Below are 23,218 nucleotides of genomic sequence, written 5' to 3' on the forward strand. Positions count from 1 at the left end.
CGCTTCGTCTCGCTCTTACTCTCTCTCCTTCAATATCTCTGTCTTCCTCTCGGCCCCCTTTCTTTTTTTGCTCTCATCTTCTGGATGCAGTTTTTTTTACTGTATTTTTTTTGGTTTTTGCCCTGCAAACCTGTTTACCGTTGCAAGATCTTCTGCAGGCTTCTGTTTGTCTTCTTTTTTTCTTGTTGCTTTGAAAATGCACGAAATGCATTTTTGTTTCATTTTGCCACTTAACATTTAATTTTTGGCAGCCTTTCTGCTTCTTTTGGGGATTTTTTCTCAGAACTGGTTTCCATTTGCTAACGGTAAATGCACCATAATGCTGTCTCTGTCTGTTCCCAACTTTTTATTTGGCTTTTGTGGAAAATTGAAAATTGAAAAGCATTGCACGAGCAACGTCAGACGTTTGTTGGATTGCACAATATATGGCAATATATAGTTGGGGAACCAAACAGACGTAATTTACAACTTTTTTTTTAAGGAGAGAGGGGGGAGAGGGAATCTGCGCCAGGTGCAACTATCTCTTACTCCCTCTTTCCTTCTGGTATTCGCGTGTGCTTGTAAACAGGTCACCAGTGAAACAACAAAAATTGTTCCATTTCTTGCGACATTATCGTTCGCATTCCTTCATTCCCGGTATTTCAAATGGAAACCTGGAATTGGAAAGGGAGATGGAAATTAATGATTTTCATGCAAAACTAAATAGTCTCCGGAACAATTTTAATCTCTTATGAACGGATTACAACCTTGTTTTAGGATACCAGAATTTTGGTATTGAAAAAAATGAATCAAATTAATTTATATTTAGATATAATTTGTTTACTTTAAATACAATTTAACCTAAACTTCAATAACATATATGTACATATGTTTAGGCAATATTTGCTCTTCTATTTTATACAATATCAATATTTTTGTAAGACATATATACATACATATGTAAATCGCTTAACGAATAACCCACTTTTTTATGTTATTCACCCCTTGTTTGAGTGAATCATTTATAGCTTATTCATGTGCCAAAAGTTTCCAATTCTTAACATTTACATTAACTTAACATTAAGGCGAGATTTTTGTAATCATTAAATGGATACCCGCATACCCTACCCCACAAATAATCGTAGCATCGTGTTATCTTTAGATTTTACCTTAACAAAATTACCAAGTTACCATTGAAGATCTTACGGGGTAATTATGTAAAAATACAAAAAAAAACATTATATTGACACGTATTATTATTATAATTCAGAGATCGGCTTTCAAAGGGCCCGTATAAGAGGTTCGGAAATGTGATTTTGGCCATCTTGGTTGAGTGCGAATCCATTTAGCTCATTTAAGCGACTTGGCTTAACTGATTTGACCGACTTGGCTGGAATTTGGGACCGCTGGCTATGGCTATAGTGGTTATAGTGATTGCGATTGCCACTGCTCTTCGCCTCCTGTCCCCAAAACCTCGTCGCGTATTCAAATATCAATGGCTAATTTCATTTTTGCGGCCACTTTTGCAACACTCATACTCTCGCAAAATTCCATAACATAATGTTCACACACACTGAAAGATATTACCACACAGTCGATGACGCAGGGCTTTTGCTTATTTCCAAGAGAGAGAAAAAGAGAAGCTCTCCCAACGAAAGTGCTGCTAACGGTACAACTTACTTGCGCTTTCCAGAGAGCGCGAGCGAAGAGAGACAGAGAGAGCGAGAGATCAGATACGAGCTCCAGTCTGAGCTGAGATTTTTTTCTTTTTTTTGGGCCTGCGTTTTTGGAATTGTTAACATATTTTTACAGCTGCTCAAGACGCGCAGTCGCGATTCGTGGACGTGCGTTCATGCCAAGCGGTCGTCGTCGCTCCCCAAAAATATATAAAGGCGAAAACTATAAGAAACCGCGCGTGTGTTTTCAATATTATCCCCAATCTACCACCAAAAAAAAATATATAAAGAAGTGCCAAAAAATATCATGTTCTAACGGTTCTACCGAGTGTTTATCATCTTTTTTTGGTTGTGAAAATGCTGGTGCAAAATATATAAATAATTCGCTGTTAACCCACATTGGATTTTATTATTGTTTTTTTTTTTGTTCGTGTGGAGTGAAAGTGAAGCAGGCCGAAAAACAAGCAAATAAAGACATCGCAGGAACGTGCCCAGCCAATTTGAATATATCGTCTATAGGGCACATAACCGAGCGATATGATGCGCAGGACTTTGGTGCTGGCAATGCTGCTCTCGGTGCTGGCAACGCCCCAGGCAGCGATCGACAAGGACGAGGGCAAATTTCCGCCGGGCAGGCACAACCTGAGCTCCGGTTCGGACCAGCACAATGTGATTAACCTGAGTCTGCACGGGGTGCCCCATGGTGACCCCAAACTGAGCTTCGACCTGTCGCGCACCCGCCGCCTGAGGGAAGCCCTCAACGTATTCGATCTCGCCGTCCTGGCCGCCCAATGGGGCCAGGTGGAGAACTCCGGCGCAGTGTCCACCAACTGCAGCCGGGACATGCGGAGCTACCTGGCGGGGCTCAGCGATGCCAAGATGTGGGCCGTCAAAAGTAAGTACCAACGACAGGATCCTTTTAGGGGGATATTCGATATACCGCCCGAAATTTACAAGATATAATCGGACTATCTTTTTACATTTTTTTTTACTTTTACCGATCTTTGTTTGCAATTATTATAACTGGCATTCTATGAATGTGTTAAATATTTATATTTTTAATATTTTTTTTAATACGTTTATTTTTTGTTTTTAAAGAGATTACTATTGAAGATTGTAGTTATTTGTAAACCATCATAAAATCTTAAATAAACATCTCCCCAATTTTTCTGTTAAAATTTAGGGACTTAAAAAAACTGTTGTAACTTTGATTTTAACTTATTCTAGCAATTGGAAATTATTGGTTGATAAAATTTCGGTATTTTTAAAAAATAGTTTTGTAATTATATGGTCAAACAAGGATTTTTAAATCTCTACTGCAGAAATTTTTAATTGACAGCAAAAAACAGCTTGCATTCAATTATATGAAACCACCACCTTCATTGATCTCAATCTAAAATTGCTGGCCACAGAAATCAATTAACCCAAACCAAAAGGTTTAAGCAGCAATCGAATAATGTTAATAAGAATTTAAGATTGAGGTTGAATTCAAATTTTTGGAACAAAAAACATAAAAACTTTAGAAGACCTTAGGCCAACATTTTCTTTTTTGTTTAAATTCTTGTTTGTATTTAATAAGTATTATTATAGGAAGCTCCATCGAACTTTTTGTTTGTATTAGTATAGTAGTAGTAGTATTCATCTTAAAAATAAAAGTAGACATAGATGTGTTATCTTTTTTGCTTGTCAAATAAAGATTTGATACGTGAGATGGCCATTCACTTCCCCTCATGTTATCGCAATTTCCACACACATTTTCCACCTGAGACTGATCTTGTTCGCGTCTTATTCGATCGAAAAATAAAACCACCGCCGTGAGTGTTGGTGCAGTGTGTGTGAACGTGCCATTCGCCGATTTGGCTGGCGATCGGTGGAGATATATGCGCTGCTTTTATACAGACTTTGGAGATCGCGAATAGACAAATTTGCCCATAAGCACACAATCTACATAAGTGCACGATACGATGCGAGTGATCGCCAAGGTCGCAATTAGTTCTTGCCAGTGCAGCAGCAGCAACATGTACAGCAGCAACATGCAACAGCAACACAGCAGCAACTCAATCAAATTTTTGGCCTGATGGGCGGATTTATTCGCCGAATTTTTCCCCATTTGGGCAAATTGGTTTTTCCTTTTTGTTTTCTTTGTAGTTTTTCGGCCTTTTTTTTTGTTGGTCATTATGTCAGGGGGCTTGGTATTGAATAACGGAACGGATCAATTGCACGACCAGATCAAATTGAATCAGCTGCCAGTATTTGCAGTCGAAAGTGAGACAGGCCGAGAGCTAAAGCTTGAATTATGAATAAATGTTGTGCGACTTGTTTTATTTTCGGTTTTTCGGTTATTCGGCTGTTGGTTTTTCTCTTTTTTTTGGATTTTCGATTTTGCTGGTTGCGACAAGTTGCCGCACCACCCAAAAAGCAATCCTATCGATTCCAGCAACCTGAGACCGAAAACACCACTGACCAACTGACTTGGCCAAGCTGAAACCACTCTCCAGATGCTGGTTATGTAATCAATTAACGCAAAACACAAGAAAAAGAGAAAGAGAGCCGAAAAACAAAAAAAAAAAGACGAAATAAAAGTGTTTGAGTTTCTTTTTTTTTCGTATCATTTCACTGGTTGCACCATGGGCCAAAGTGCCCGGAAAGTGAGCACATTCATTGAAAGCGCCTCTTAACGACGGTTCAAGTTCATGGAGCCCAAGGAAAACAATAGAGAGAAAGATGGTGATAAAAGAAAATGCATTTTCCCCGCATGCGGAAGCATTTCCCGTGCTGTTTGAGGTTTATTTCGGGGAGAAAGGCCAACAGCGTTTCGGAAGTTCGTCTTAATTTCTTTTTTAATTAACAGGCAGTTAAATATCTCAGTTACCTCACTAAATGCACTGCGAGTCTGCATTTTGCCAGAGGAAATATCTTTTTTTTTAGCTTATCCCAGAAAATTATGCTTTTCCAGCGAAAGTAATTTTCTCCAGTTCATTTAAGCGTTTTCCATTTAATGCAGACTTTTGCTTGCGTCATTTTGATATAGTTGAATGGTACATTAGAGAACTGACATTTTCAAAAACAGCGCGATTGCTAACTTACTTGATCTTACTATATTTAACTTTCATTAAGCCCATAGCAATTAACTGCTTATAGCAAAGAAAAATATATTATATATGTAGGTATTATATATTAAATAATATTATTTGTTTGCAAAAATGTAATGGTTTTAAATATGAAGATTTAAATTTAAAGATCCCAAAAGTCCTTCTCAATTTTTATTTATTTTGACGATTACCGGGAAGATTTTTCTCCACCGCCTTCAGGTCCACCAAATGCATCATAAACCTGGGTATGGATGGGTTGCAGAGATTTGGGAGGCTCAGAGCCGGGACTGTAACTGGCATCTGTGTCAATGTCTCCATATATTGTGTGTTACATTACCACATGAACGTGTGGCCAGGGCCAAAGTTTTTCCTCGTAAACCGGACTCCGACACTGGCTGGAAATTGTTATTTAAACGGCTCGGACATAATTTTCAGCACTGGTTTCGTATCTGGAGCTCCCAATCCTCGGCCAAGATCAATGGCTAATAAATTGTGGCCGGTGTTACCTTTGTTTTTTGAGCCGTTGCTGTTGCACATTTTGCTATTTTTCTGTCTGCCTTAGCCATTGCAATTGCAAATGCAATAGTTTGGCGGCAGCTTCGCTTGGCTGAACTCGATTGGCAGGTTGAAGGTTGCCCTGAAATGCACTCGCCATGACAAAAATTGCAGTTGGAAGTCAAGTCGAAGGCCCCTCGAAAAGCCCTCGCTCAATAGATCGAAAAACCAAAACTAATTTGTTAATATTTCGGCACTGTGTTTGTTCAGTCGAGAGTAAACAGTCGGCAAAAGTCTAAGAGGAAGTGTAAATATTGTCTCATCATCGACGGCGATCGGCAAACTTCCTCAAAAATCGAAAAAAAGCTTTCACAATCTTCGTAATCTTTCTTTTGGTTTTTTTTTGCAAGTATTCCGGGAAAAGAAATATCGTTAACGACAATTACTTTGGTTTTTTTTTTCCTCCCCAAGAAAATTACCAAATCCCAGTTTTGACCTCGTCTTGCATTTCACCTGTCTGTCTGAAAAACCTGAAAAAAATAACCATAATTGAAATGAAGCCAAGTTAACCAAAAACCGACAAGTGATCGAGGTTCGATGGCTTGGTTTTTGGACTTTGCAGCCTGTTCGGTCATTAGTTGGTCACAATGCACAACGGTTTTTTTAGGCCAATATACTTAGCCGACTTTTGAGTGAGGGGTGGGGGTAAACGGGCCCAATTACAGCCTTTGTGCGAATTGAAACGTCACGCAACATAATTTCTACGGCTTTCCCGTATATAATACCACCTGCCACAGCTGTGGTCCGAATTATAGTACAAGAAATATAATACTACCAACAAAATTTAAATGAAATTACATTTGTTTGCTTAGGAATATTAACAATCAAAACATAACACTTTTGAATTTTTAACAAAAACAAAGAAAATTAAATATAGTTTTATCTTTTGGAAACTGTTTATTTGGCAGCCAACTGATAGTATTTTGAACACTGCTGTATATATTTATGCCTGCAACAAGAAGAAGAAGCAGGCACCGAAATTGCACAAGAAATAAACACGGCAGCAATATCAGCACAGCAGCAACATGCGACAAGTCTCTCTTGGTTTCTCCCCGAATATTTCTCAGTATATCTCTTTTTTTCTATTTCTCAGTTTCTCCCCCTCTCTTTCTTTCTCTCTCTCTCGCTCTCTAGCTATCTCTCTTTACTGGACACAAGCTTAGCTTATGTAATGTAACTTTAATTTGATTGTTGCAATGTCTTGCAGTTTTTTTTCGAGGTTTTTTTTTGTTTTCAGCGAAAATGAAATTATGGACATGACGACTTTGTTGTTTTTGTTGTGAACAATAACGGTTCATTGGAGTGGAGATATGTATGTAAAATACTTTCAACTTTGACCGCGATTTTGGCCTGCTTTTTTCACCATTTTTTTTGTACCGCCAAACGAATGACTTAGGCAACAAACTCGTTTTCGGATAATTGTGCGTAATTAAAATCCGCGCCACGCAATGCAATTGGCCAAGTCAAAAAAAGTGGCAGCCAGTCGCAAATCGGGGGCCAAAAGGTCTAGGCCAAATACCGATCGGTCAGCGTAAGACTGAACCAGAATAGACCACATTTTCAAGGGGACTGTTCAGATCAGAGATCACCGCCAATTATGGCCTACTTTTCAGCGTTGCGTTCTAGGAAAAATAAAATATGATTGATCATTAGGTTTTTAATGCGTTCTTTTGGCCAAACTTAATTTCAATCAAAAATATTGTATTGAATACATTAGACTTCCTTATTATCAGGAAAGAAAGTACATCATGTTACATGCTGAACTTTAATTAACAATTCCAAGCTTTAATTGTGTTTTTTAAATATTATTATTGATTGTTTTCATGACTAATTTTTCTGTTAATAAATAAATACAGGTAATCTTAGCTCGTAAATTCAAAAGAGGCTTACTAATCAAGAAATATGAAAGAGTACCGATTTTGTAAACAATTGCTTGTTAATTATTTGAATTGGAGAACAAAGTGAGGATGAGTAAACAAAGTCATTATTATATGTTTAGAGTGGCATAATAATGATAAAAGCACTTGAAGGGAAGATTTAAGAGGGAGTCTGGGTTAATATTTCACTTAGATGACCGCCGACAAATGGCAATTAACACGCAGACCGTTCGAGGGCAAACGTCTGTCTTAATGCCATAATTAGGCAACACCGAGTTGAATTATTACGACCGCCTTCCAGATAGACGATAATTAGCCAGAAATTACATTCCATCATGAGACGGCGCTAATTTCGATCCTAGCGAATTGTGTCCGTCATGGCGGGACGCTTGCCAAATCCATTTGGGGTTTCAAGTTTAATGCGACACTCGGTCTTGGGCAAACAACAAATGGCAAATGGCAAGTAGCTAATCGATCGATTTCTAGTCGAGCTGCATTTTGGCCGAAGGTCCCAGTCCCGTCCACACCCCGCGATCCCTAATGCCATAACCATGGGATCCATTTGCATTTGACACTGGGTAAAAGCAAGAAATCATTTCCGTTAGGTAAAAGTCAGCCAGCCACAATGCAAATGAATTATATGCGAAGAAATGAGTCAAAAAGAAGCAAAACAATAGCGGCAGGTGATCGTCTGATCGTTGGCTCGACGTGCCCGGCATTAATTTCCACCGATTCGGTTATGAAACGGCCGACAGCCATTTGAACGAGCTCTCAATTTGGGGTTATTGACCATAATTGCAATTTTGGGTGGTCGTATCAATTTGTTTATAGCGCATTAGGGTTATGCAATCGAAAGTGGCTGCGAGAAATGACGAAATCCTTAACTAGATCGTCGCTCTAAATACTAGACATATTATTTATTGATGGCCCTCTAAAGTTCCGGTTCGCAAAGCCATGTGTAATAACAATAACAGGTATTAAGGTTGGTTTATAGACTTTAGAATTAGCCTACTTCGGATTTGAAGATAATTAAAAACAATATTAATGCGTTATCATCCGTTCATAAAACATAAGTCACTAAGCATAAAACGCTTCAATTAATAACCGTTTTTGTTAGATTACACAGAAACCTGTGTATCGATCGTTATGAGTACAGTCCCTCTAAATAAACAAATCATTATATTTGAGTATCTGCTAGATAATAGATAAATCACTGGAAAGACGAGCTAATTTAAGATGTGATGAGCTGACGACGATGCACCGTGACGCCGCACTCTTTGGGCTAATTATTCAACAAATATTCCAAATTACATGCCCATCAAATAATCGTTTCGGCAATGACAATGACGCTCGACGGTTTCCATATGTGAGTCACATTTTCGGGGCCCCAAAAAGTGCAGCCCTGAGTTTTTGAGCCATAACTGGTAACCTGAAACCAGTTTCATCGGCAAAGAAATGCGCAGAAATAATTTAATTGGTTCGGAGCCATCATCATCATCATCGGCGATCCATATCCATTGCGCAAATGTTGGCCATGCCACGTGTCAGTGACCAAGTCGAAAATCGGAATACGAATACCAGTTGGTAGTAAGGCGAAATAACCAAATCTGAAGATGCAGCTGACCTTGTGCCGAATCTGTGCCGAGAAAAAAACCCAAAACCCCAAAGACAGGCCAACTCTTTAATTCGTTGACTCGTTGACTCTTTTTCAATTCGATTTGATTCGTTTTGACTCGACTCAACGCGACTCTCACTTTCGTCTGACGCTTTTTTCCATTACTTCTTCTTCGTGGGCGTCGAAATTCCCCCGAGGGTCTCTTTCTTGATCAGACTTATGGTAAGCCCCATTGGCCCCACAACATTGACATTGAAAAGCGGGAAAAGAAAGACGCTGACTGTGGGCCAACGAGACCTGAATACGAAAGTAAAAACACACACAACCTGGGATAGGTAGTATACAACACAACACATTCAGGAAGTAATCGCTCCATCTTATGGGCTCCTACTATCTGGGGCACTCGTAGAGATCTGACTTTGCGCATCTCGGAGCATAAAATTGCCAAACGCGACGCGTTTTATTATGTGACTCAATTAGGCAACGGCAAAGTGTAATTATTACAAGGTAGAAAAACGAGAAAATGGTAGGAGTAATTATGAATTACGGACCGAGTTACGACGGCGAGTGTTAGCCAGCCCATAAACTTTGATCATCTGTGGGACTTCACGTAGTTAAATAACATAAGCTATATGAATATTTTATGCAAGCGACTTCTTAAGAATTATTAGCAAAGGATCCAATAAAATTAAAATAAAAGGAATATACAAGCAAACCTGAAAATAGACTTTTAAAATTATAAAGTTTCTTATAAGAAAAGAATAATGAAGAGCTCCTCTAATAACCTGAGAAAACAGAAAACTAAAGAAAGACAACAAATTGCTTGGAATTCAAAGACAAAAAAAGGTTTAGCAACTCTATGAGCATAATTAGCTTTAGCCCGAAAAGTGGCAACTAATGTGTCCTCCTGATTCGATCTAATAGACACACCTCAGCAATAAGTACACAGAACGCTTCACCCAAGTTCAAAGACTTTGCCAGCTTTATAGCCAAGTTGCGTGCTGAATGACAGGAAATTTATTTGGCCAAGACAAACGAGTGAATCTTAAATCCACAACACACGCCTCTAATGTCCCCACATTACCTGCGACTTGACTCTGGGGTTCTAATGACAAAGCCAAACATTAGTGGGCAATTGCCAAATTTAAAACTGATTTATCGGCACTTAGAATATGACTTCCTAGAACCTAATTTTAAATATGCAAAACTCGAAGAAATACGTTTAAGCAATGGATTTATGGAAGTCTCAAGAGCAAGTCAAACATACTTCATGTAAACATTTACAACAAGCCATAATTTACTATTGGGCAGTCGAAAAAAATAGTTTTTAACACATAACAAATATGTGCTTGTTTAAATCTAAGAAACATTCTTATCTAATTATAGATTTAAACGTGGCTCTATGTCAATTTATTTCAGTCCTTGCTTAAAGCTAAGCGTAAACATTGTGAACAAAATTAAAAGTGGCCAAAGACTGAGAGAATGAACAGCTAAAAAAATAGTAAACAAAATATTATTTATGGATTTCCAGTGGGCTCTTTTTTGGTTCTTATGACGCAGGTCATTTAGTAATTTAATGTTTCTATTGCCTTAATTAAACTGTTAGCAGTTGAGACGCGTTGCTGTTGCAATTTGTCGTCTTTTATATTTTATTAATTTTGCCTGCTTTGATTTTGCGTTGTTTCACAACGGTTCGGAAAGTCGCGAAAAAAAATATTTATAAAAAATGGCAAAGACGAAACAACAAAGGTATTTGTATAATGGCAACTATTTGACAGCGCAGAGCACATTATTTATTGCCATTATATATTTATACAATCGTTTCATCAATCAAATGGATTTCAACAGCTTTGTCACCGGGTTTTGGCCTGGCTTTTTGGGCCCCGCCCTCATTGTTTTTTCGCCACTCATTATGGTCGACTGCAATCGGTTTTAGTGTGTTAACACATTTGCCTAGCCTGCCCCGCCTTTGTCCTTACCTTCAGTTGAGCACACATATATCTTAATCTTCTTGCAAATATGTTGAGCGATTCAAGTGCACAGTTTGATCTTGGGCAGGCTTTCAATGAAATTTCTGCGAAATTGTAAATAGCCATTATATGGCAAGTATTTAATTGGATAAGTGAATGAGCTTTGGGTTTTAATTTGTATGTTTCTTATTCTCCAATTAAAAGTCTTGCTATTTTTGCAAAAGACATTGAGTTTTGTGTGGGCTTTCAATGAACTTTATTAATTAAATATATATATTTTCCAAAATGATGTTTAGCTATTTGTTTTGTATGACTATTTTTATAAAATGTATTTACAATATACTAATATATAAATCATACTAGTCAGAAGTCAACACAATAAAAATGAATGTTTTTATGAGCTGTGATCGCACTCTGGCATTTCAATTATTTTTGGCTGTTGAGTTGTAATGTACAGAAAATTGGCTGAGCTTTGAGGTGCGGCGGGTCTCGTGAGTATTGAGTATCGATTTCCCTACCTGCTGGACCGCTTTCCCCCGACCTATATACACGATCACATGCTGAACGACCTTCCGCATCGGCGGACAAGAATACACGATGAAATCTGTTTTGAATCTGTTTCGGCATCGGCTTTCGGTAGCCGCTACCAAGTTCATCTGGCCCGGGGATTGGGTGAGCTTGGTCATGTCACCTTGATAACCTCATTGTCTGTCCCATCTGTCGATCTCGTTTGGCTCCGGCTTGGACTTCGACTTCAGCACTAGCTTCCATTTACCAAGAGCGTTAAACGCCTGAATGACACGTTCAATTGAAGAAGTACATATATCACATCGACATGTATTTATGCCGACCTGTTCGATGGAGGTTTTGTGATGAAATGCTTACTACCAGCAAATCAAATGACCTCAATCGCTAAATTAAATTGAAAACATGTTTAAACATTACACAGAGATCGGTTGAGGGATTTTAAATAGAGACTATGGCGTAGTAGGATTAAAGATTTATCTTATCTTTGCGGCACTTAATTGCTTTGTTTTTTGGGTTTTCAACATATATTAAAATCCGTAAATATTTTGGTAATTAAGACCTACATAATAAAGTATTTCTTTTTGGAGTAAGAAATACCAAATAAATTTTAAGATAATTTCATGTTCACATGATCAATAGGGAAAAACTCTAAAGTGAGTGGAATATATAATTTATATATTATATATTTAATCGGTCACCCCAAAGTGAATGTAACGGATGTTAATTTTATAGCCAATCGGTATAGGAAATACCATATGGTTTTAAATATTCAAAAAGAGCCTAACAATTGAATGCCATTTTCTTTTCCGCATATAACAACTCCGCAAAGTTTGGTTGTTAAACGGTATTTAACTGGTAAACACTTCTGATTTCGGCACATGCAAATGCTGGCAAACATATCCGTCTGCCAGCCCCTCATGGTCACGGCCGGGTCTTGTGTAACCCAGAGATTACCGGATAGTTCCTGCTTTTGGCCAAGGCTTCGGGGAAGTTGATGTGGAAGTGGGGCCAAGCCAACTTGTGGATGCTGGGTGCTCATGTAAGAGTTGCCATTTTCCTTGTGTCACCACGCAACCGAACAAAAGACCGTTGCATGACTTATGTTGCCATTTTCGAACCGAAAAACTAAAAAAAAAAAAGACCGATAAAAAACTGGTTGGACACAGTCCCAGTTCCAGTCGCCGCCTCAAGTCCCCGATCTGTTTGGCAACTGGTTGCAAGAAAACGAAAACAAAATAGCAACTTTGTGCAAATAAATCAGCAAAGTTACATTGGGCACGGACTGAATCTGAATCCACTGCAGCCGTTAAGTTGGAGCTGATTAGTTAATCTGTTAGTTGCTCTATTTATATATAGGTTAAATGTGAATACTTTAAATTCCAAGCCATAGGCTTGATATATAGTATTCTATATAATAGATTTAATATATGAATAATGCCCAAGTTCATTTTTTAAACATGTTTTAATATGTTTCTAAAATAAATTAAAAAATTAAATTAAAATTATGATAATGGGTAATGAAATGGAGAAACATTTTTACTGATTTTTTTAACTGCATAGTTAAATATGCGTTGTATATTTCTAACGACCTCCTTTAAACTAAAATAAAAGAGTAAAAAGGAATAACTAAAAATTCCACTTTTGTAACTAGAATATTATTTATTTTCACTTACAAAACTAGAGTACATACATTAAGCTGTGTAGGGTATTTCTGCGGTCGCATAGCAAGTAAGTCATCAAGATGATGGCGGATTTTTGAAGTTGGCAGCTTGACGGCTGTACTGCGATTGCATAATGGCCAGTTTTTATATGTTACATACACCCCATTCACACTGGCCGCTGAGCAGTCAGTATGTTGCATTTCGGACGCTTCTGATGCCCTTCCCTTCTCTTTTCTTCCCTTTTTTCATTTTTTTTTGCGCAGTGGACGATGCTTCCGGTCACTATACATCCGGTTTCTTCTACGGCAACAACTACTGGATGGGTTCGTTGGCCCTCTGCGATGCCATTGACGACGGCCAGATCGCTGCTCCCGGCAAGGACAACAGCTCCTCCCCCGCCGCCCCATCCTCGCCAGAAAGCGAGTCCAAGAACACCGGACTGCCCTTCGCCGCCGCTCACACCCAAGGATACAGCAGCGTCTACAACGCGCCGCCGCCCTTCCTTCCCGGATTCTACGTGATCAAGATGCAGCTCAACGAGACGCTGCCCACCCAAGTGGTAAGAAAAACATATGAAAAGCTACCGCAAGATCTAATAAACATAACAAGATTTTATATATTAAAGCTTCTTAACTATTTACGTAAATTGTATATTATAAATTAACTCTAGAGTAGAGTTTACAGAACTCAATGCATTCTATATTATTACTATACTATTCTATTTATAATTTTTTTTATTGGCCTTTGAAATATTGCCCATTTATTGGGTATTTTTTAACCACGTTTTCTTTCTGATTTCCCTCCAGCTGCGCACAATCTACGTGGGTATGTGCCTGCCCTCCAGCTGCTCCATTGCGGACATTGGCCAGATGAGCACCAAGGCCCACGTGGAGCTCGCTTCGCGGGATCTTCGCGTCCTGGACATCCGCGTGCCCACCGACAAGGAGTTTAACATCTGGGCGGATAAGACCTTCTGCCTGCTGATGTAAGTACCCGAAACAAAAAACAAACCTTAAAAAACGCAATCAAAACTTCACTTTCAAAAATGCCAGAGAGCGCTAAACAATTGACTAAACATTAAGCGGAGCTTTGGGCAAGTTGGTTTTGGACATTAGCGTTGAGACAGTCCCTTTTGTGTGAAATTTTGCTTCCCCCCAAATCGAATTATAGTAAAAAGCGAAACTCCATTTGTTTGCTTTAAGTATTAGCGGGTAATATGATTATATGCTTCCCTATGTCTGTTAAAACTACACGGAGAACAATTTTATATCTGCTAGATATTCGTTTAATAGAGCTTGACATTCATAACATTTTTGTAAAGTATTTGTTATGTTCATTCGGCAGTTAATACATACAAATTTGTTGTATATAATAAAGGTTATATTAATTATAAGTTTATAATATAAAATCTAATTTAATTGTCTTCTTTATAGTGTGGTATCCAGTATTGTGCTGTGTTTGATTTGCTGCGGCACGCTGTACGAGATTTACCTGCGTGGCAAGCTGAAGGAGGCACTGCGTCGCCAGGACAAGGAGATGATGAACAACAGCGAGACGAGCTCGGGCATTGGATGTGCCTCTTCGGACTACAGCGATACGATGACCGCCCACGACGATCCTCTGAAGCAATCGACCCGCACCCACGATCACGACCACGCCCACTCGCCGACGAGTTCGCTGAAGCAATTGGATGCCTTGGTGCTGAACCTGCCGCCCAACGATAATGACAGCGGCAATGGACACCACGATGCGGATCACGAGCACGATCATCACCGGAGCGGGAGCAACAATAGCAACTCGGATGAGCACCTGGAGGGTCATCTGCATGAGCCGGAGAAGCTGAGCATCTACTCGGAATTGCTGCTCTCCTTTTCGGCGATAACGAACTTCAATGCCATCTGCGATCGGAATGTCGGAGCCGATACCATTCCGTGCATCCATGGCCTGCGTGCATTCAGTATGGCCTGGGTCATCCTGGGACACACCTGCATTGTGGTCTTCAAGTACTCCGACAACATGGAGATGCGCAAGGAGGTGGAGCAGAACTTCTTCTTCCAGGCGATCACCAATGGCCCGTTCAGTGTGGACACGTTCTTCTTCATCAGCGGCTTCCTGATCTCGTACATCTACTTCCGGACGAATGCCAAGGGCAAGCTGAACAAGCTGAGCAAGGGCGCCAATGAGTTCACCGCCGGAACGGCCCACTTCTTTGGACTGGTCGCCTATCGGTTCATGCGCCTCACCGCCCCCTATCTGTTCGTGCTGGGCGTGGTCCAGGTGACCATGAAGTACCTGGCCACCTACTCGATCTTCGACCCGCCGACCATGGATCACATCACCTGCCCGGATTACTGGTGGCGCAACATCCTCTACATCAACACGCTGTTCCCCGTGGATGAGATGGTGAGTGGTGGAGAAGGGATCTGCGGATCTTGAATCACTATTGATATTTACTGTGTCAAGGAAGATTTTTATTACTCATAAGCAGTGTTGACGTTCCTTTTTGCGTACTTAATTATTTTTAAACTGTAAAAAACTTTATCAATTGTAAAAGTATAACGCATTTTAATATCTATATTTTACAAGTTTCTTATTTTTATAAATTTTTAAATTTTTTGTTACTCATACGCACTGTTGACTTTATTTTAAAAGTGTACCACATGTATCTATACTCCACAATTTCTTTGTTTTGATTTTGAGTTAATTTATTTTAAAATCATAAATTTAGAAAGTTTCCTTGTGCATTAACAAAAACCTAGTTTTAGAAAGTAATAAAAAGGTTTAAATGCCAAAAGAGTGTTTCTTATCACTCATACGCAGTGTGGATTATAGTGTGTGGAATATTGATCTTTTATAATACAACTTCGAAAATTGTATTTTGTATTTACCATATAAACTATCTTCTTTTATCCCCAGTGCATGCTCTGGAGTTGGTATTTGGCGAATGACACGCAGTTCTACATGATCGGCGCCATTATACTGATCGTGGGCGTGAGGCACTTCAAACTGTCGGCGATAACGACGCTGGTGTTCCTGGTGCTCTCGTGGATCACCACCGCGGTGATTGCGTTCACCAACAATCATCGGCCGAACACGGACGATCCGCTGGCCCTGTTCGACAAGATCTACGACAAGCCATGGACCCGCCTGGGTCCCTACCTAATCGGCATGGCCGTGGGCTGGATCCTGTTCAGGACCAACTGCAAGATCCGTCTGCCCAAACTGACGGTGGCCACCGCCTGGACCCTGGCCATGCTCAACCTGTTCGTCCTGGTCTTCGGACTGTACAAGGCCGACCTGTCGCAGTTCACGGCCGCCGCCTACAGCTCGCTGAGTCACTCGGCCTGGGCGTTGTCCCTCGCCTGGATCACCATCGCCTGCTCCACGGGCTACGGCGGCTACATCAACTCGCTGCTCTCGGCACCCTGCCTCTACCCCTTCTCCCGCGTCACCTACTGCGCCTACCTGGTCCACCCGATCGTCATCCGCTCCATGGCGCTCAACTCGGACGCGCCGCTCCATCTTGGAGGGGATCTGATGGTAAGTTCTGTCCCGAAACAAGTCGGTAATCTCCAACATGATACCAAATAAATCTTTCTTGAATATATTAGAAAACATATTACAAATTCCTCCGATTTCTTTATATCTAATTATAATTTATTCCTCCTTTCAGGTTGTCATGTTCTTCGGTCTCACGGTGGCCTCCTACTTCCTGTCCTTCATGGTGTCGATGTCCTTCGAGGCGCCCGTCGTCACAATGCTGAAGATCTTGTCCCCTAGTCGAAAGAAACGACTCGCCTAAGTTCCGCGTCCCAGCTCCGCCCATTTCCGATTATTTATACCCCCCATTTTGTCATGTTATCTATTTCTTGTCTATCAAGCAAAGCCCACATATTTATAGCATCGACTCATCTGCACACACACGACTCCTTTCGATCGGTTTCTATATACTCTTTTCACTCTGTGCACCACATCTTCCACTTACATGTGTTCCGCTTAAAAAAAAACTATAAAGTTGGAAAAACGACGTGCAACGTGCAAATCAATTCAACCTATATTTTGTCATCTTTTTGTTTTATAATGTGTACATTTTAGTCCCTTAATTTATTCCAAAGGTTTGGAAATTTTGCGCGTGACGAAGAGGAAGAGTTATACATAGTACTTAATAGCTATAATTATATGAAACTCTAGTACCTAATTTTATGAAATCATGTTGTATATACTTATATATACCTTTAAATAAAAACTGCTACCAAATACAATGAAGGGGAGTTTCAAAAGAAGGTCAATGTATTTTTAAAATTTTTTATATTTAGATAATGAAACAAAAAACAGATATCGGCACGAATTCCATCAGCCTTTTTCAATGCAGAAAAAAAAATGGTTTACAAAAATAAATAATATTCCTATTATTACTATAGTATTCTAGAATATTTGGTATTGACATTATTAAATATTTATGTAAATTACTTAACTGATCTATAAATATTATTTGATCTAGTAAAGAAACATTAATTCTTAGATAATGGAGTTTTACGTCAACAGGACAAATATAGACATAATGAAATGATATAGATATCTGAGAAACAAAATTAAACTTCTAAAAATTGTACTTTGATTATACTGCCTCGGCTTGTACATATACTAAACAACAAACAATGTATTTACGCTCCGATAAAAGCAAGCCACAGGTGGTTAGTAGAGGTGTCCGCATTTACTCTATTTTGGTGGCAATATGTTGTCCTCATGTGGTTGCGATTCTAGTTGGTGCTGAAGGTATATATCATTCTTGAAAGCACTTTGTGACCGATCGCAAGTGTCGCTTAAGATTTGAATTAGTTGTAAAGGATTTTGGGCAATGGGAACATTGGAACGGTCGTTCTCCGGTGTGGGTTCGCATATGCACCTTGAGGATTTCGCTGGTTTTAAAAGCCTTTAAGCAGAGGTAACACTGGTGCGGTCGATTATCTACGTGGTTTTCCATATGTACTTGAAGTCTTGATTTCTTGTCAAAAGTCAACGAACAATAGTTACACTTAAGGGAACAATTGTCTGTCATTTTGGCATTCCTATTATTAGTACCATGACCATTTTTCTTCTTAGAATGATCCTCTATCACTTGGGGAGAGTCAAATTCGGAATCTGAAATACAACAGTACTTTTCCCAGAACGAGTCATCTTCTAGGAGGTCTTTCTTGGGTTCCTCACTGTCTGGAGTGTTTGGAACTTCTTCTTTTATCGGTTGGACAACGTACTGATGGGCTATTCTCCCGTCCTCGTAGGCCTCCTCCAGAGAATCCTTCAACTGGTGACCTCTTTCGTCCGTTGGCTCCATCTCGTATGCATTTTTCGCATCCTGCAGGCATAAGATGCATATGGTTTTGGGAAAGGGATCTTCTCTCTCAACTGGGTGGCCACTCCACTGGGAAATCATCTGCGCAATGGAGATCCCCGATTTCTGGGTCGCTTCGAATATATTAACCATGTTCCCTGTATTCTCCAAACAAACACGACATATTGACGACTCCATGGCCCTAAAATCAATCAATCATTTGATAGAACTTAACGAAATATCAGTTGCGGCCGTATATTAAAGTACAATCCTTAGATATTTTGTTGTTATTACATCTCAGCTGTAAGAACCGGGAACGGTTATCGGCGGTTATCGATTGTGAACTCAACTTTGTTCACTATTAAGGGGGTTCCTGAGATTTATTATATTTTAATACTGCCCATACAAAATTACAATTTGAATTTACAATACGATTCAGTCTCTCGATTTGAACACAATTCAAAGAGTCCTAAGCAATATCTCAATTTAGATATAACTATGTTTGAAAACAAAGAATTTATTACATTTTTACCCGATCGCATAAGCTATCAATATTCTTTCGGCAACTGATGGTGCCCGTACTATCGGTGCTATCGATAGTGTCGTCCCATCCCTGTTTTGCCGGCTCCAGTGGATAGAGGTGCAAAAACATCGATGTATGGACCCATCGATGTTTTCGATGTTTTTCACCCAAAACATCGATAAAACATCGATGTATTTAAAAATTAAAAAAATATTTTTTAAATTATTAAAATGCACACTTGTGGTTGTATTAAAAATAGAAAAACAAAACATTTATTCACTTGGTTTAGAAAATGGAGATCATTTCTTAAAATTAAGTGAAACATTTTTTAAAAAAATGTGATTTTTGTTAATGAACATAAGTTGGTCAACAACATCAGCCGTTAGGCGCGGTCCTGCGGTCAGAAATAATTTGCCCCGCCTTGCTGAAGGCTCTTTCTGACTCGCAGGAAGTGGCAGGGACACATAGAAATTATTTTGACACTTCTTTGAAGGGCGCCATAATGTTCGGCGACTCCTGAAAGCATAATTAATTACTAACAAGAAAGGAAAGCTAACTTCGGGCGGAGCCGAAGTTGATATACCCTTGCAGAATATTCTATAAATTATATTCTCCAAAATTATTCATATGATGCATTCTTAATACTCATAAAAAGTCCCAACTTCCTAACTTTAAAAACACCAAAGTTATGTCATTTCCAATCGTTCAGTTATATGGCAGCTATAAGATATAGTAGGCTGATCCTTATGAAATTTGGTAGGTCGGATTGATTGGCCAAAACTAAAACCCACAGAAAATCCCAATTTCCTAACATTACAAACACCAAAGCTATTGCATTTCCGATCAATCAGTTATATGGCGGCTATAGGATATAGTCGTCCGATCCTTATGAAATTTGGTAGGTCGGATTGATTAGCCAAAAATAAGACCCATAAAAAAAAAACTTCCTAACTTTAAAAACACCAAAGTTATGGCATTTCCGATCGTTCAGTTATATGGCAGCTATATGATATAGTGGCCCGATCCGGCTCGTTCCGACTTATATACTACCTGCAATAGAAAGACAACTTTTGGGAAAGTTTCAAGCAGATAGCTTTAAAACTGAGGGACTAGTTTGCGTAGAAACGGACGGACAGACGGACAGACGGACGGACAGACGGACAGACGGACATGGCTAGATCGACTCTCCTGGTGATGCTGATCAAGAATATATATACTTTATAGGGTCGGAAATGTCTCCTTCACTGCGTTGCAAACTTTTGACTGAAATTATAATACCCTCTGCAAGGGTATAAAAATAATGACTTAAAACAATTTAGAAACGCACCTTCCAATACTTCACTTCTGCCTAATTCGTAACTATTGCTTCGCAGCGCGCCGTGGTATTTTTTGCTTGCAATTTTGCTTGCAAGCAAGTGAAATAGTCCGAAGATTCAGTCTGGCTTGGTACGGACCTTTTTTTTTTTACGTAGCTTTCCTTTGCCTTTTTCTCTTGATAGTGACGGCACAGAAACATCGATGGTTGAAAAAAAACATCGATGACTTAGAAAAATATCAAAAACATCGATGCATCGATGTTTTCATCGATGTTGCTGCACCTCTACCAGTGGACCGGAAAATCACTGGGAAATAAATAAATTAAAGTTTCATGTTGTTAAAAGTAAAGAAATGTTTGTAATTATTTTGTTGAATTAAATCCTATAACCTCCCAATCGATATCGGTCCGAGAATATCGATATCACAGCTTCCAGACTTCGGCTCGGGTCGCAACCACCTCATCACCCGCAACCACCCACCAAACACCCGAAAGCGTAAGCGGAACCGGAACGGAGATGGCCCTGCCCTCGATCTCGACGCTGCTGGGCGTGGCATTCCTGGCGTACATCGGCCACTCCATCTACCAGATGTCGCAGCTCTTCACTACGCTGCAGTGCAGCGGTGTGCCCTGCTACACATCCTTCCTGACGGACCGGCCACGCCTCCAGCTGGCGCTGTTCTCCTCCCTGAGCCGGAATCCCATCGCCTCCGAGGTGCGGGACCTGTACAAGGCCAAGCGGTTCGACTACCATCAGAGCTTTGAGCACGATTTCGAACTGGATGTGCCGCTGAAGACCCGACGCAATGGCTCCCTGTACTTCCATGTTGTCCTAGCCCTTGAGGGTGAGCCTCTAGAGTGGCGCAGCCTCCGAAGAGATGGCCCCACCGTTGTCCACACGCTGAGTCTGACGGATTACATGGTGCCGCGAGCAGAGGCCTTCAATTTGCTGGGAGAGTCCGAAAAAGGAGCGGAAGCAGCTGCTGTCCAGGAGAAGGGCAAGAAAGCATCATCCGGACGTGCCAGCACTCACATACGGTCAAATGTTTACGTTACTCTGCTGACCGATCTTTTCTCCGTTTCCCAAGCGGATGTCCCACCAGAAATGGCACCTCTGATACGTGTCAATCGCATGCAGCAGATTCTGCCCATTCTGCAGACTGACACATTCAATACGCGGCTGAAGGACCTTGTGCCCGTCACCCGGAATACCACCGAGTTCACCTTTAGCTTCCACTACAAACCCGTGGGCGTGGGCAAGCTCCGGCTGATGCTGCTCATGGAGCACGCCACCCAGGCCCTTCTCACCGTCGGATTCGCCACCAAAGACATCGACGAGGTGAAAGGCATCTTCTCTGACACCAATGTGTACCTGCTGTGCGGTACCATCTTTGTGTCCAGCATTCATGTGAGTACACTTCAATTATAGAAATAAACAACTTAGTTTTATGTCAGATTCATTAAAGAACATATTGATTTAAAATGTTAAGCTAAGAGGCAATTAAAAGTATTAAATTTAGTTTGTTAAGGAGCAAATGCCAACTGATGATTAATGGCTTACAATAACATTTCAGATTAATAGAAAAAAGTAATAAATCCATTTACACTAATACTACCAATACTACAACTAATTATCTTCTTCCGCCCCACAGATGCTCTTTGACTTCCTGAGCTTTAAGAACGACGTGGCCTTCTGGCGCAAAAAGCAGTCGTACGAGGGTCTCTCCACCCGCACCACCATGTGGAGGGCGTTCTCGCAGATCGTTATCTTTCTGTACCTGCTGGATGAGAATACATCGTATCTGGTGCTCGTGCCCGTTGGCCTCGGTACGCTGATCGAGCTGTGGAAGTGCAAGAAGATCCTGCGCCTAGAGCTGAGCTTCGGCGGCCTGATTCGTCGCAAGCTGGAGCAGGTGGACAAGCGGAATGGAAAGCAGACGGATGAGCAAAACGGTCAGCTGGCGAAGGAGGAAGAGCAAACTGACCAGTTTGACAGGCAGGGCATGCGGTATCTGAGCTACTTGCTGTATCCGCTTTGCCTGGGCGGAGCGGTATATTCGCTGCTATATCAGCCGCATCGCTCCTGGTACTCCTGGACCCTCAACTCGCTGGTGAACGGGGTCTACGCCTTTGGGTTCCTGTTTATGTTGCCGCAACTATTCGTCAACTACAAACTTAAGTCCGTGGCTGCTTTGCCATGGCGCGCATTTATGTACAAGGCATTCAACACCTTCATCGACGACTTTTTTGCCTTCATTATCACCATGCCCACGGCCCATCGGGTGGCCTGTCTGCGCGACGACATTGTGTTCATCATCTACCTGTACCAGCGCTGGCTCTACCCTGTGGACAAAAGTCGCCTAGACACGGGCCTGGCTATCGGCGAAACTACGGACACTGCCAACGAACCATCCACCACCACTGCGGCCAGTCGCAAAAAGCGCAACTGATCCCACGTCATGAAGAGAAGCCAAGATTGCTCATTCCGTCTATAGCTCCAGGTCTAGCCCGAGCTGTAGTCCATTAACATTTTTATGTAATCCGATTCCGTCTTTAGTTTAGTAGTGATATAAATCCTATGTTTTAGACTCCACTATTGAAAACGTGTGTTTAAATAGTTATTAAATGCTTATATATAAATGGGGTACTCCATTGTCGATTAGCAGGCAGTGATCCCAAATGAAAATGGCTATTAAACAAAATGCATTTTATAAACTTTTTAAACAACAAAAAGCACCAAAAGGTTGAAAAATTATGGAATCAACTAAAATCACACATTTGTAAAGTTTAAACTAAGAAAAACTGTGTAATGACTTAAACGCTGTTCAAATTTTTTATATTGTTGAGCAGCTAAAATAGCCAAAAGGTAAACTAAACAATAATATATACCCAACGTAGATCAAAAGGTGTTTTAGAAACAATCAGTTAACAGAAATTCAGAAAAGCAGCCAATAAGTGATCCTAATCGAAAATATATATTGAACAAGACAGAACGCATTTTATAAAACTAAAAAAGAACCTAAAAGCACCAGAAGGCTGCATAAATATATAATTAAATAAAATCACATATTTTAAAAATGAACTTTGAGGAAGTG

General features: G+C 40.3%; 3 protein-coding genes and 1 long non-coding RNA gene across 4 annotated transcripts; 2 read left to right on the forward strand and 2 right to left on the reverse strand.

Moving 5' to 3' along the window:
• The first annotated feature begins 1,800 nt into the window (after positions 1-1,800).
• On the forward strand, positions 1,801-17,215 carry LOC108045272. The gene is made up of 6 exons (XM_017124548.2): positions 1,801-2,550; positions 13,217-13,512; positions 13,760-13,938; positions 14,387-15,356; positions 15,870-16,493; positions 16,627-17,215. Exons 1-6 carry the CDS (start codon positions 2,193-2,195, stop codon positions 16,753-16,755), a joined length of 2,556 nt encoding a protein of 851 aa, XP_016980037.1. The 5' UTR covers positions 1,801-2,192; the 3' UTR covers positions 16,756-17,215.
• On the reverse strand, positions 16,969-18,607 carry LOC108045273 (zinc finger protein 700). Its single transcript, XM_017124549.2, has one exon. The coding sequence runs from the start codon at positions 18,481-18,483 to the stop codon at positions 17,737-17,739; it is 747 nt and encodes a 248-aa protein (XP_016980038.1). The 5' UTR covers positions 18,484-18,607; the 3' UTR covers positions 16,969-17,736.
• A 563-nt stretch (positions 18,608-19,170) lies between these two features.
• On the reverse strand, positions 19,171-20,292 carry LOC108045206. Its single transcript, XR_001769336.2, has 2 exons — positions 20,136-20,292; positions 19,171-19,324 (listed from the first exon to the last, which is right to left on the reverse strand). It is a non-coding gene; the product is annotated as an uncharacterized LOC108045206 (long non-coding RNA).
• Positions 20,293-20,395: 103 nt separating this feature from the next.
• On the forward strand, positions 20,396-23,205 carry LOC108045256 (cleft lip and palate transmembrane protein 1-like protein). Its single transcript, XM_017124526.2, has 2 exons — positions 20,396-21,531; positions 21,776-23,205. Exons 1-2 carry the CDS (start codon positions 20,641-20,643, stop codon positions 22,571-22,573), a joined length of 1,689 nt encoding a protein of 562 aa, XP_016980015.1. The 5' UTR covers positions 20,396-20,640; the 3' UTR covers positions 22,574-23,205.
• The last annotated feature ends 13 nt before the right edge of the window (positions 23,206-23,218 follow it).

The sequence above is a fragment of the Drosophila rhopaloa genome, unplaced genomic scaffold, assembly GCF_018152115.1.
Source record: "Drosophila rhopaloa isolate 14029-0021.01 unplaced genomic scaffold, ASM1815211v1 contig_3, whole genome shotgun sequence".
Lineage (NCBI taxonomy): Eukaryota > Metazoa > Arthropoda > Insecta > Diptera > Drosophilidae > Drosophila > Drosophila rhopaloa.